Here is a 12692-nt window from a genome sequence, read left to right on the forward strand (position 1 = left end):
CCCGCCCCGCGCATGCGCGAGGAGGGCGCGGGCCATGGCGGCGCGCGGCGTGCCCGCCGAGGCCTGCGTGGGGCAGGTGGTGCTGCCGGGGGACGTGTTGCTCCTCCCCGCCCACCCCGACGAGGACGCAGAACGGCTGCGGCTGGGCGCCAGCGCGGCCCCGCGGGGCCGGCTGCTGTGCGGGCCGGGCCTGAGGCGCAGCGGGGCCGGGTTGCTGGTCACCAAGTGCGGGTTGCTGCGGCACCGCCAGGCGGGCGGCGGCGCGGCGGCGGGCGGCGCCTTCTGGGTGGATTCGCAGCAGAAACGGGTAGGAGTGCGCGGCAGGGGTGGGCCCGGCCGGGGCACCATGGCAACGGGGGCGGGCCCGGCCGGGGCACCATGGCAACGGGGGCGGGCCCGGCCGGGGCACCATGGCAACGGGGGCGGGCCAGCGGCAGGGCGGCCGTTAGGCGCCCCGCGGTGCGCGGCCATGTTGTCGCGGAGCCCCCCGGCGGGAGGGAGGGGTCCAGCCCGCGGGCGGTGCGGAGGGAGCTCCCCTGCGTGCTTGCAAACGTACCCGTTTTTCCTGCCTGACCTCTGTTATCAACAACTTCCTTTGCAGTATGTTCCAGTCAAGGGAGATCATGTAATAGGAATAGTGACGGCCAAAGCAGGAGACGTGTTTAAAGTAGATGTGGGTGGAAGTGAGCAAGCGTCTCTGTCGTACCTGGCATTTGAAGGTGCAACTAAAAGAAACAGGCCAAATGTGCAGGTAATGCTGTTATTTATTGGTGATAGCACTCCAACGGTGTCACTTATTCTCGATAGTCGTGCTTCTAATAAGTTTTGATAGTTTCTCTTGGTAATAGGTTTTTTTATAAACTGTACTTAAAAAGAAGAATGTGGCTTATTTGTAACGGTTTTATCTTGGACCTCTGTTGAGATCTTTACATGATTGGGCCATGGGTTTTCTTAGTTTTCTGTTTTTAAGAGAACATGTAACTGGTGGGTTTTTGTTATCTGTCAGATGGCAGTTTTCTTCACTTCTCACAGTTCAGCCTTCCCATAATATTCACAGCAGCAGTTTAAATTCATGCAGTAGTGTGCATCCAGGAGAGCACTCTGAAGTTGAGGTTTTAAAACAAGATTTTATGCTGTCTGATACTGGTAGAAAACAGTTTTTTGTAACACTGCTATGAAAACAGTTTTGTGGTATATGCATGCTAGTGTTTCTGCATTCAGCTGAAATACCATCACCAGAATGTAAAATGGACTGTAAAGAGAAATGAAATGGACTAGTATGCTTTTTTTTATAGTCCTGATAAATTATTAGAAGAGTGGGTTGCTTAGACTTGACTTTTAACACTCTTGAAGTCTGAAGACAGGAAGGAATTCACACTTGGTATTTTAAAAAGAGAGCAATAAAGAGGGAATACTTCCATGAAAGAAAACTCTGTACTTTTTTTTTTTTTTTGAAAATAAGTTTCCTTCAGATTTTAGCAGTGATACAGAATAATTGTTCCTACAGAACATTGTCTTTAGTGGAAGAAAAAGAAATATTATTATACCAGTTCATTTTTCTACCACTACTATTGTAAAACTATTTTGTGTCCTCTTGGGAGGATCTTTATCAATTGAGTATTTCTTACAGACATGGAGTATTGTCATCTTCTCTAATTCTTTTCACTTCTGGACACTGCTTGTTTCAGGTGGGAGATCTTATTTATGGTCAGTTTCTTGTAGCAAATAAAGACATGGAACCAGAGATGGTCTGTATAGACAGCAGCGGAAGAGCAAGTGGAATGGGAGTAATTGGACAAGATGGCTTCCTCTTTAAAGTTTCCTTAGGTCTAATAAGAAAGTAAGTATTGAGGAAAATCAGTAGCCACTCTTAACATGTAATGTTGTAGTTCTAGGTAGGATAACCACAGCTTGTTCCTCTGAGTGGTGTAAGCCATTCAGTAATCAAGGTGTGTAATTGTTTTAGTGCATTTATATCAGTTTTACTGAATACAGGATAAATGGGTATTGACCTAGAAGTAGCACTGTTCTATTTTGCATTTCATGACCTTTTTAAAAAATTTGGAGTGACATGCTCTCAAAGCAGTAAATAAAACCATTGACCTGGGGAAATCAAACTTTCAAACTGTGGTTTCAGGTATATATATACTAGCTTGGAATTTAAAAATCAGAAATGCTTACTGCCCTTTTTCTGCTTAGTTAGGTAGTGGGTGGTGTCAGTTTGGCTGAAGCTAATTAAACACATCTTTTTCTCATCAGTACAAATGATTTTCTTCCTGAGAAAAGTACATGACACTATTTAAAGATTCTGTAGCTAAAAGTAAAATAAATAATGTACAGATAAATGAAAATCCTTCATTTTTTTGCAAAACTAGCATGTTAATCCAGAAACCATTTCACAAACTTTTAAAGTGACTCCAAAGTTTGTGTTACATTATGTTAACATAAGAACAAGACCTTTGTGATTATCAAAGAGTACCAGATGATATGGATAATTGATAACAAAGCTTTCTGTAGGAAAAACAACATAGAAATGCAAAACAGGATTCATCTTAATATTTTAATTGGATATTTCATATCTGTTTTTTGTTAATAATTATTTGTCTGCCTACTATTACTTGTCCCATCAGCAGTCAGTGCAAACTAACGAACTATTTTGCAGCCTTGTGCTTGTTTTTCATATTTTTATCTGTATGTGAGTTTAAAAACATTGCAGTATATTACAAAATGAGAAAATTACTCTTGGTATGTTTGTTTCTTCCTAGAGAAAGCTTATTGTAGCTTGATACAAACCTAGATGTATTACAGTATTTTTGATGCTTGTCTTTTTCAGTATGCTGTCACCTAATAAGCTCAAAATACTCTGCATTTATTGCTGTGTTAGTATTCTGAAGCAGCAGAAGGGAAGCCTTGTTTTGAAAGATGCATCTTTAACCCTGGGGTCAAATTCATAAATAGCAACACTCTAAAAATGTCACTTTGTCAAACAGTTTAGTTTTAGAATTTATTAAATTCTAGAACAACTATGAAAGTATCAATGCACTGTGAATTTGTGAGGTATTATTTCTGAATATAAGTAATCAGAAAAATAACTATAAACTCACCGGTGCTGTATTTATTTAAGTGCACGGATGTTTTATATGAAGGGAAAATTAAAAATCACTGTTCTGGGTGCATATGCAAATTGATCATCTTAGCTTTTGGAATTGCTATAAAAGCTTCTATAATACCAGTGGTGTGGTTTGGTTATTGACTGTTAATACTGCAGTGTTTATTAAATGTGCACATTTATTTCTTCTCTGACTTTTTTTCAATCTTGATTACAGACTTTTGGCTCCCAAATGTGAAATAATTCAGGAGTTGTCACAGTTGTACCCTTTTGAGCTGGTGCTGGGCATGAATGGAAGAATATGGGTAAAAGCAAAAACAGTTCAACAGACTTTAATTATAGTAAATATTTTGGAAGCCTGTGAGTACATGACAGCAGAACAGAGAAAACAAGCGCTTGCCAAACTGTCAGGGAATTGACTGAAGAAAACCTTGAGGATTTGTTTCAGATAACTGTAGGGTGGGCTATTTTTGTATTCAGCTTTATATTAAAATCCATTTTTTAAATGAAGTCCTAGACTTTTGTTGTCGTTGTTCTCTAGCTCCCTTCTTTATCCACTCACCCTGTTCTGCCTTATTTAGGAACTTTGCTTTTACCCACTTTTGTAATTCTGAAACCTTGTTCATGGTTATGAATTTTTTTGACTGATGTGGAGGCAGTTTCTAAAAGCTTCCAATAGCTCTGAGTTTTGAGGAGTAACTACCAAGTCTTTCATAAGAAAATAACTGGTCAATTTATAAACTGCATATATATGCTTTTACTAGACATTATTTATTAGTAATATTAAAACTTCAAACAATGACTACTTACTGACAAAGCTTTAAAGGAAGTCAGGCTACTAAGTATAGTTATTCTGCTGCTTTGTTTGCTTTTTAATTCCAGTTGGGTAAGTATCCTAAAACAGTATGTCTGGTGAAAACATAAGGGGACAGATAAAAATTTGCTTCAACAGATTGCATAGAGTGTGAGGTGCTAGAGGTTACAAAAACTAGTTAATTTAAAATTAAGCAAAAAGTTGGCAGGATATAATTATATATCATTTTATGTTGCATTTCCTTATAATGTTACACTGTTTAGCATTATGATGCATTTCCTTACATACATTCTAAACTTGCTTAACGTAGACTGCCCAGCTATCTTATATTATCTGGTTGTCATGAAAAGCCTTTTTCATGCCATTTTAAATGCTCAAAGCAGAGCACAGTGCAGAGTAGGCTGTTTTGAGTGCAATTTTTGATGCCTTTGTATATTCTCCTTTGCTAAAATGCAAAGTACTAGTGTTGGCAGTGATTTTAATCTTCACCTTTGTCCACATCATTACTCATCTCACTCTGTGTGAGGACATCTGTGACAGTTGATGTGTCTAACTGATAGTTGTTTTTGGAGAGTAATGCAGATAAAACCTATGGACAAGAAGGGCTAGACCAGACCTCACTAGCTATGAACAACTTGCAATGGAACTGAACAGCATAAGGATTTGGGATAGTCCCAGAACTCGATGCGTTTTAGCAAGGTCAGGTGAGTAGTGGGCAGTAACTTACTGCAGACAGGTTTCTAGCATACAGAAAACAAATAATTCCATTGCTTGTTAATACACACTAACCAGTTAATGGTTTGGGAAAAATATTTTGCTTGCTTTTCTTATTCCCTTAGACCATCAGTGTGGAATAAAGTTTTGGGGAATTGTAATTTCCAGATAAGTGGGGTGAAATAATAGAGTAAATGCTAATTAACAACAGATTGTTAATAGAATTTTTATCTGAGTCACTGAAGTATGCATGAGAGTCTGTACTTCATCACAAGAACCTTTAAAAGTCCCGCTTGAGTATAATGAGGAGAGGCTGCTGAAGGCTCCTGGAGTGCCTGCAAAGAGTTCACTGGAAAGCCATTGCTGTTCCAGCTGCAAAGAAAAGTTCACATAATAGATCTGACAGCAAAGCAAACAGCAGGCTAGCAGGATTATTCTAAAGACTGCTTTGTTGTTACTGATCTAGCCAGTCCCTAGGGTAACTGAAAGTATCCTGCTGGTCATTTGTTCTGGTCAGGTGCTCTATATTTATACAGTGACAGGAAGTGACTATTTAATATTTAAAAAAAATATCTGGAAATGGAAGCGCAGGTGGAGAGTACCAGAAAATAATTGTTAAGGCAAATGATCAGATAATAAGACCCAACCTACTGTTGCGGTAGATAGCACTTAGAACTTTCCGTAAAAGATAACCTGTCTAATAGTCCTAAGGAGGTAGTGATTAGGATGTGATTTCAGTTCAAACATTCAGGAAACCTGATGACTCACTGGAGGTAATGATATACTTACAACAGTGCCATTTGAAACCACTTGTGCCTCCTTCAGAGGTGTATTTTAACTAGACATTAGATAAAGACCACTTTTTTTTTGCTTAACTACGTCACAGAGTTTCTGAGTAGTTTTGCTTCAACAAAATCAGCATATGTGAAAAGAGCTATGTTAGGTTTCATTGTGTAGTAGTTCACATGCCTTTGGAGGAAATGCAGTCCTAGGAAGGATAAGCTATCAGTCTATTTAGTATGTGAATGGTTTGCTTCCGTTTTGAGAGAGAAAAACGGATCACTGGAGTAATGGTAGGGGAATTACTGACATCTCCTTCCTGTGGGAGGAAAGTTTGTCTATGTGCACCCAAGGAACTCCATCAGAGAAGGTAGCTGTTTACAGAAATCTTTATTTTAAGAGGAAACAAAATTCTTCCCACTTATTCTGTATTGCATCCAAGGTTCAGACCGTGGTATTTGACTATACTGTTTTCTTTGGCATCTCTAATTTGGAAATTGCTTCAACTCAGAGCCACTCCTCTGACTCATCTTTAATATGCTTACTTAGGGATTCCCCTGATTCAAGAAAAACACAACTTTAATAGTTTCCATATGAGCCTAATGATTCCAATTCAGAATTCTCTCAGGATTTCACTTACCCTCTGTGCTTATCATTTAGGTACTGCTCTTCAGGCTTGGTAGATCTTCAGATGTCAGCTTTTATTTTCACCTGTGTCCTTTCCTCCTAATTGAGGCATTTTTCATTCATTTTCCATAAATCCTTTTAGGCCTATTATCTCTCATACTACACATGGAAAAGAGGCTATAATTTAATAAGAATTTCACTAGCCTTGCTATTCTCTGGTGTTTTCTCAACTTTATCTAGCCAAAGCCCTGGTAGGTTGTCTATACCATTAGAAAAATTGCAGGTGTAAAAAAACCTACGCTTGCTGAGTCACATTTCAGGGGGCTAGCTCTTCTGTTTTCTGTGAATGTTCTTGGGTCACAGTGATTTAAAAAAAAAAATCAACACTGGAATGGATTACATCCTGAGGAGTTGGGGCTTGAAATGCAATTAGTCCTACCTCTCCCACTTTTACTTGTCTAAGCAGCCTGCTTTCCTTGCCTCTGAAAAGTCTGAATTTTAAATATAACTGCAGCATAAATACAGAGTCCCCAATTTAAAAATGCTGCTTTGGTAGCCCAGCATAGCAAACAGTGACTTTGAAAGTTTTCAACATCGTTAGTGCCCTGTTTCACACCACTCGTTATTCTGTCCTATTGCCAACTGCTTATTGGCCACATAGAACCTTAGTTAAGAGTAGCAAACAAAAGCACCCATTAAAATTATGCCTCTTTTTAATTATCAATAAACGATGTGTTCACATAGCAACTGAGTTTTACCCCATACATAATTAGTTTGAATGGTTACTACAATTTTAAGTTTCTGATTGACAATACAAGCAGTGACAAAAATGAAGGTGGATGTGAACAAAATGGATGTGGGGAAAAAATACTTTATGGCAAATATATTTACACGCATTGCTAAAAGCAGGCAATAGTGGCATTTATTTCTCTTAGCTGGAGGAAAGAAAGCTATCTACATTCCTGCAAGCTTTGACAAGCTTTACCTTATCAACAAAATATTCAGGCAAAAGCTATACTGTGTCTTTGTGAACTTTTATGTTCTAGCTCAGGGACTAAGCCAATATCACCAAAAAGAGTGATATAGACTATAACTTGGTTCTAGGAAGAAAGCATGATGGTGAATTAATTATTTATTCTGATGAAGATTTTGTTGCAGGAAGTCCTTCACATTCCCATTGAAGGCACATAAGTGCATGTTTTTCAGGAAATGGAACCTGCAGAATTCATGCTCTGGACTTGAAATGTATCTTACTGAATAGAGTATCTTTCTGTCATTTATTTGCACAATATACTTCCTTTTAAATTTAAGTCATTACTTATCATTCACTTAAGATACCTGATGATTGTGTTTTGAGTGTTTTGTTATATTGCTTTTCTCTCAGGTTGTCATAATGAAAGCTAACAAAAGAAATAAGTAACAATTGTAAATGTCAAAATGGAAACAGTCTGTATTCCCAAAGATGAGCACCATCCCTTAAGAAGAAGTTCACAGGGAATGAAATGGAAATCCTACATTGGAAATATGAAATATAGGTTGTGGCCTTGCCTAGGCAGATGTGTTGTATTGAGGCCAAGAATAAATGCAAGCATAAAGTACAGTCATGCAGCATGCAAACAGAAAGTGTGATAGTAAAACATTTGTATTTGAGCTGAAGAAGGTTGCACAGACATACTGTTCAATGTAATAAGATTAAGAGTTTAAGGCTGTGGTCAGGGTTTGGCTGTAGCTCTGCTGGATGAAAAGTTTACTGTGCCCAACTACTCATTATCACCTTACCACCGGAAGTTACAGCTGAGGTTTCTGCCAGAATTGCATGTGCATTTGATTCCTAACCAAGTTCTGTGAAAATGACCCAGACTGGCTTCAACAGTTTTGATAGTAGGGTTGTTTTGTTTTTCTAACACTGTTTTTATTTTTTTAGCAGAAGTAGTTATGGAATTTTTCGCTCAGATTTCAAATATTAAGAGCGGCTCATCTGCTGCAAGGAAAGCCTAAATTTGTTAGAGAATTCCTCATTCTCTTCCTTAGTTCTTGAACAGTTCATTCTGAGAAGCAACTAAATCAGCTGGTATATCAGCAGGCTATTGTAAGCCTAATAAATTAGCCACCTCCATGAGAGGCTTTGCATATAATATTTAAAATATATATATATTTTAATATATACCAGTATATATTACCAGTATTGCTACCCATATGCAACTAGCTTAGTGGGATTTGCTGTTTGACTGATTCAGTATAGAAACTAGCTATCTTAAGCATAATGTAGGGCACCTTATTTCAGTTGTGTTAGTAATACAAGCAGCCTTGTGCTTATTAAGGACTTGTATAGATTGCAAGATGCAAAGCTACTGTATTGAGGTCTATAGCAAGGAATTAAACCTGTCAGCATTGCCCCAATAGCTAGAAAGGAAAATAACCAGGAAACACTTTGGGGGCCTGGATTTTAATAGGAACTATGTAGCATTTGCGGGCAGTTAAACAGGACTGCTACCAGAATGACTATTTTCTCTTGATATACTGTTCTCTCACAAGTACAGTGCTATTGCCTTGCCAGTGCTATCAAGGTGGGCGTTCCGCGATGCTCAAAAGCTTGTGTTTTGCTCGTGGAGCATGAAGCTTCATCACTTAGCCTGTAGCACTGGGCTAGAATAGTCTTATAACTCTTCTTACTAGGCCTCAGTGTCTTATCTGCTATGAGAAAACCTTAAGAGGTGGAGTCAAATACCAATATAGGTAGCAGTGTAGTAAATAGGACAAATAAAAACTATAGGCCACCCACATTTAATTTTGCTGTAAAAATAAGGGTGTTTTTTTTTCCTTAGTAGGTGTGTTTTGGAAGTGACACTAACTACTGGTGTTTCCTGAGGTGTCAATTTAAGTTTAAATCCTTTTTTTTCTCAGTCATAAATTCCATCATTCCTTATTGCTGTATTATATAACCTTTGCAACTGCATGTGTACCTCACTGTTTCTTAGTGATGCATTGGACTGATTGCACGTTCATGTCTGTTCCCATGAGAGCCTGCTTTCTTGAGAGCTGACTCCTGTAACTCCCTTGGTTCTGAGCTCGTGTCTGGGAGGTTTGCATCTGTGTATGGGGCCAAGATTAGTAACAGTGAAGCAGAGGGTACTGGTACTCTTAGAGCCTGTTGAAGTCACAACAAGATTAGTAGAAAACGGAGGGAGCTGCATGGGCAATAATTCTGTAAAACACCAAATACCTTAAAGAAAAATTACTTTAGAAGAAAGATGATAGGAGTTCAAAGCAGAGCCTGGCATAAAGATGTTGAAGACTGAAGCATGCACAAGAGGTCTAATGACCTTATCAGTTCTTTCCAAGGCCTTGGTGACCTATTACATTGTTGTAACTGACAGGCTTTTGTGTGATTCAGAGCATTTACTAGGCTACTGCCAAAAGAGATTTGTATAAGCATCTGTACACCAGTTAAGAAGACTTACTAATTCCTTGTTTCCTGTTCTTGTCCAGATGGAGGGTGTTGCACCAATCTGTTCTTGGTGTTTCTCTGTGAACTGCTCATGTGGGTGAAACTGATTGCAAAAGTCCTGTAGATCCTTTGGTTTATTCAGTGACTGCTACATCCTAATCTTATTTAAGATAAATCTAAGATCCTGTGTCTAGAATGTCTGCAGACAGACTGGTGCTTTTATTCCTGAGAATCAAGATGAGGTTGAACACAAGACAACACCACATGAATACATATGGCCATACAGCTTCCAAAGAGGAGATGACTTTTGCTTGGTCTTTTTGAAACCTAGGTCAGTCTGCCTCTTTCTAGATACACCTCTAGAAGCAAATGACATGAAGAGTTCAAGCTGTATTTTTCTATGTCCATGTGCATCCAATCTTACTGGTACAATACAGAAAAATCATTTGTCTAACAACGCCCTTGATCTAAAGCTGATCTATAGAAGCATGATTCAACAAGACAGAGAAATAATTAACTTCTGAAATAACATGTAGGTTTGTCATTCTGTACGTGAATTGAAAGTTTTGTAACACTAGAATCATGTTTTACCATAGATACTGATACAGTACATGCTGGGTGAATTATGCACTGGCATGCTATGGAAATTTAATTAACTGATATACAAACAGTTTGCAGAATGATACTCTTCTTTATGGCTGCTATGTAACTGAATTATGAAAACAGGAAGAGAAAGGCTCAAAGTGCTTTTTAAGAACACTATTAAAAACCTGAGAACTGGAAAATAAACTGTTGGCGCCTGTTGCTCTGTGAAATGTCCTTTTAGTGTGTGTCAGGGACTTTATCTATTACTCTCTTTTTCAGCAGGCAAGATGTGTGAATAACGGATCTGAATAGGTATGTGGAAGAAACTATTATAGAATGTGATTTTCTCCAGAGGGAAAAACAGAAAAAGAATTTAACTCCCCATTCAGCTTTCCTGCCAAAATCTTGCTACCTTTCCGAAGGACTGACCACAGTGGCAGCCTAATGAGGTCAAACTAATTGCTACTGGGACTCCACTCACAACACAGTAGCTTTTCATGGCAAGTGAGCGTGTCTGGAGACTTAAGCAGAAGAGATTTGCTTCCAGTATTTTCATGATGCAATTTTTCTTAGAGATCTGTGTCTATTAAAATTGCGCATGCATTCAAGGGATTTCACTGCCTTATAAAATAAGAAAATAGTCTTGGATGACATCCAGATGTGCGTGCTCACATTTTTCTGCATGAAGTTTTCTTGTTACAGTAAGAAGAAATGAAGTCAGAACCACTTCATAGATTAACTGCTCATTGTTCTTGCCTGATGCCTTGTAATGCACTCCTACTAGGAGAAAGGAAGAAATAAAAATATGTTTTCATCTTGTGATAGTTTTCTTCTTCAAGAACACTGGCTACCCTTGAATTTTGAAGTCCTAAGTAGCTGAAGGCCAGCTGCCAGATTGTTAGAGGTGTAACGTGCAGAAATACCATTAAGAAAAAGGGTTGTTTTTTTGTTTTGTGCACTCACCATGGCAACAAAAATAATGGAGTTAAAATTCTACCATTGCCAAATGTTGACAGCCAAAACCATTGTAAAATTCAGAAGGAAGGAATGTTGACAGCCTGCAGAAATTAAGTTTTTAATTACATGATGGTGGATGACAAAATTTGTCAATCACATGTTGTTGCCATAATGTTGTTTTTGGTAAAGTTGCTATGTCACAGTGGCAAAGATGCATATAGGCTAATGCTGACTGTGTTTCAAAACAGGGAGAAAGCCATTTCTATATATTATGTTTAGTGTTTATAGAAAGCATTCCACCCACTAGATAGGGAGACAGTTAAAGCGGAGATAGTGTTTTCTTTCCTCAGTTCTTTATATTTCCCAGGAAAAAAAAGCCACCCCAAACTCTGCAGTTCTGCCAGATTCCCCAGCTCTTTCAGATAGTCCGGTGATGCCATTACTGCCATGAAGTTTCCTTGGGTTCTTTTTTAATTGATGATAAACATGTCTGCGTGACTTTAGTGCTTATTGCAATCCATATGATTTCCGGAAGTGTGTAAATGGATAAAAGCATAACTACCACAAACAATATTTGGCAAAAAAAGACCCCAAATCTCTTCCCTGCAACTGCTTGAAACGGTGCCGTTCCGGTATGTGTTAAGCATACGGTGCATGGGATACGGTGTGGCTGCCTCTTGCGGGAACGCTGTTCGGTGTCGGGGCCAGCAGCACGGGTGTGCGGGGGTACTTGCTGCGGGAACGGCGCAGAGCGAGCCATCACTGCAGTCAGCCTCTGCGGCGTGATCTTGTGCGCCGAGGCACCTGCTGGTTTGCCACCGCAGGTGTCCGGGTGACGTTTTCTGGTGAATCCAGTGAACGTGGCTTGCTGCCCCCAGGTACGATCCTCGCTAGATCACAACCTTGGGAGTGGTGGTGGCCTCCAGTTAGCTGAGAGCTTGTGGTGAGGTTCTGCAAGAAATTAACCTTTGTGCAAAATACACTCGCCCATATTAGAAACTACAAGTAAAAGGTAAACTAGGCAGGTCTAATTTGAGTAGCTGGTGACTGCTAGTCAGGAGAGAGAGCAGAAAGGCCGCTTGGTCTGGATGACTGTGGGAGATGTCAACAAAAGCTGCTTGCCCATCGCTGGGCACGTAGAGCCTCCAGCGCCAGGCTCTCAGTGAGGTTTGTTTGTACCTTGGCCTGCGTTACCGGCCAGATTGTGCTCTCACTGCTATTCTTCTTTTTAATCCTATAAGTACCAGATTAATGGGAGCCCTCAGGAAAGAGTCCTGAGGTAGCGAAGACGAGTCCTTTGAGTTTCTGACTGGAGCAGCACCTAACGACCACGAGCAACTGAAAAGCGTGTTTATTAAATGATGTGGCATGTTTTTGGCTGGTTTATCTGAGCAAGTATATTCTTGAATATAATAGATACGTAAGCGTTTTTAAGTGCCTGCCGTTAATCACACTGCTTGAGTGATAAACTCCCTGCATTCCTGGACTTCAGCCATTATGTTTTTGCTGCCTTAAATGTATTTAAATACAGGGCCTGAAATACGTTTCTTTCTGTGCCGAGCCAGAAGCCGATAAAACTGCACGCCGGGGAGCGGGGAGGGCCGAGGTTTCCCGCGTTTCCGAGGGCAGCAGGTGCCCCCCGGCAGCGCCGCGGCCCT

The 12692-nt window shown here is 39.8% G+C and overlaps 2 protein-coding genes across 16 annotated transcripts in view; both read left to right on the forward strand.

Annotated features, from left to right (window-relative positions):
• The first annotated feature begins 31 nt into the window (after positions 1-31).
• On the forward strand, positions 32-10895 carry EXOSC3 (exosome component 3). 12 transcript variants are annotated; one of them, XR_003255863.1, is made up of 7 exons: positions 32-307; positions 602-751; positions 1689-1840; positions 3327-3414; positions 4496-4627; positions 9534-10024; positions 10357-10895. XR_003255863.1 is itself a non-coding variant. In XM_026080389.1 (5 exons), exons 1-5 carry the CDS (start codon positions 35-37, stop codon positions 10387-10389), a joined length of 696 nt encoding a protein of 231 aa, XP_025936174.1. In that variant the 5' UTR covers positions 32-34; the 3' UTR covers positions 10390-10895. The 12 variants fall into 12 exon arrangements, 6 of the variants coding, with proteins under 6 accessions (XP_025936174.1, XP_025936176.1, XP_025936173.1 ...); XR_003255864.1 differs by having other exon boundaries at positions 10360-10895; XR_003255865.1 differs by having other exon boundaries at positions 9534-9823.
• PRXL2A (peroxiredoxin like 2A) overlaps positions 661-12692 on the forward strand; it is a 24256-nt gene continuing 12224 nt past the window's right edge. The window contains exon 1 of one of the 4 annotated variants that reach the window (XM_026080397.1): positions 661-751. Coding sequence is in view for 2 of the 4 variants with exons in the window: in XM_026080394.1 (XP_025936179.1) it covers positions 4564-4627 (64 nt within the window). In the remaining 2 variants the exon portion in view is untranslated. Of the gene's footprint in view, positions 752-1751; positions 1841-3326; positions 3415-4546; positions 4628-12692 lie in introns of those variants that run through there. The other 3 variants (XM_026080398.1, XM_026080396.1, XM_026080394.1) reach the window with 3 other exon arrangements.

This window comes from Apteryx rowi, unplaced genomic scaffold, assembly GCF_003343035.1.
Source record: "Apteryx rowi isolate R43461 unplaced genomic scaffold, aptRow1 scaffold_52, whole genome shotgun sequence".
Classification (NCBI taxonomy): domain Eukaryota; kingdom Metazoa; phylum Chordata; class Aves; order Apterygiformes; family Apterygidae; genus Apteryx; species Apteryx rowi.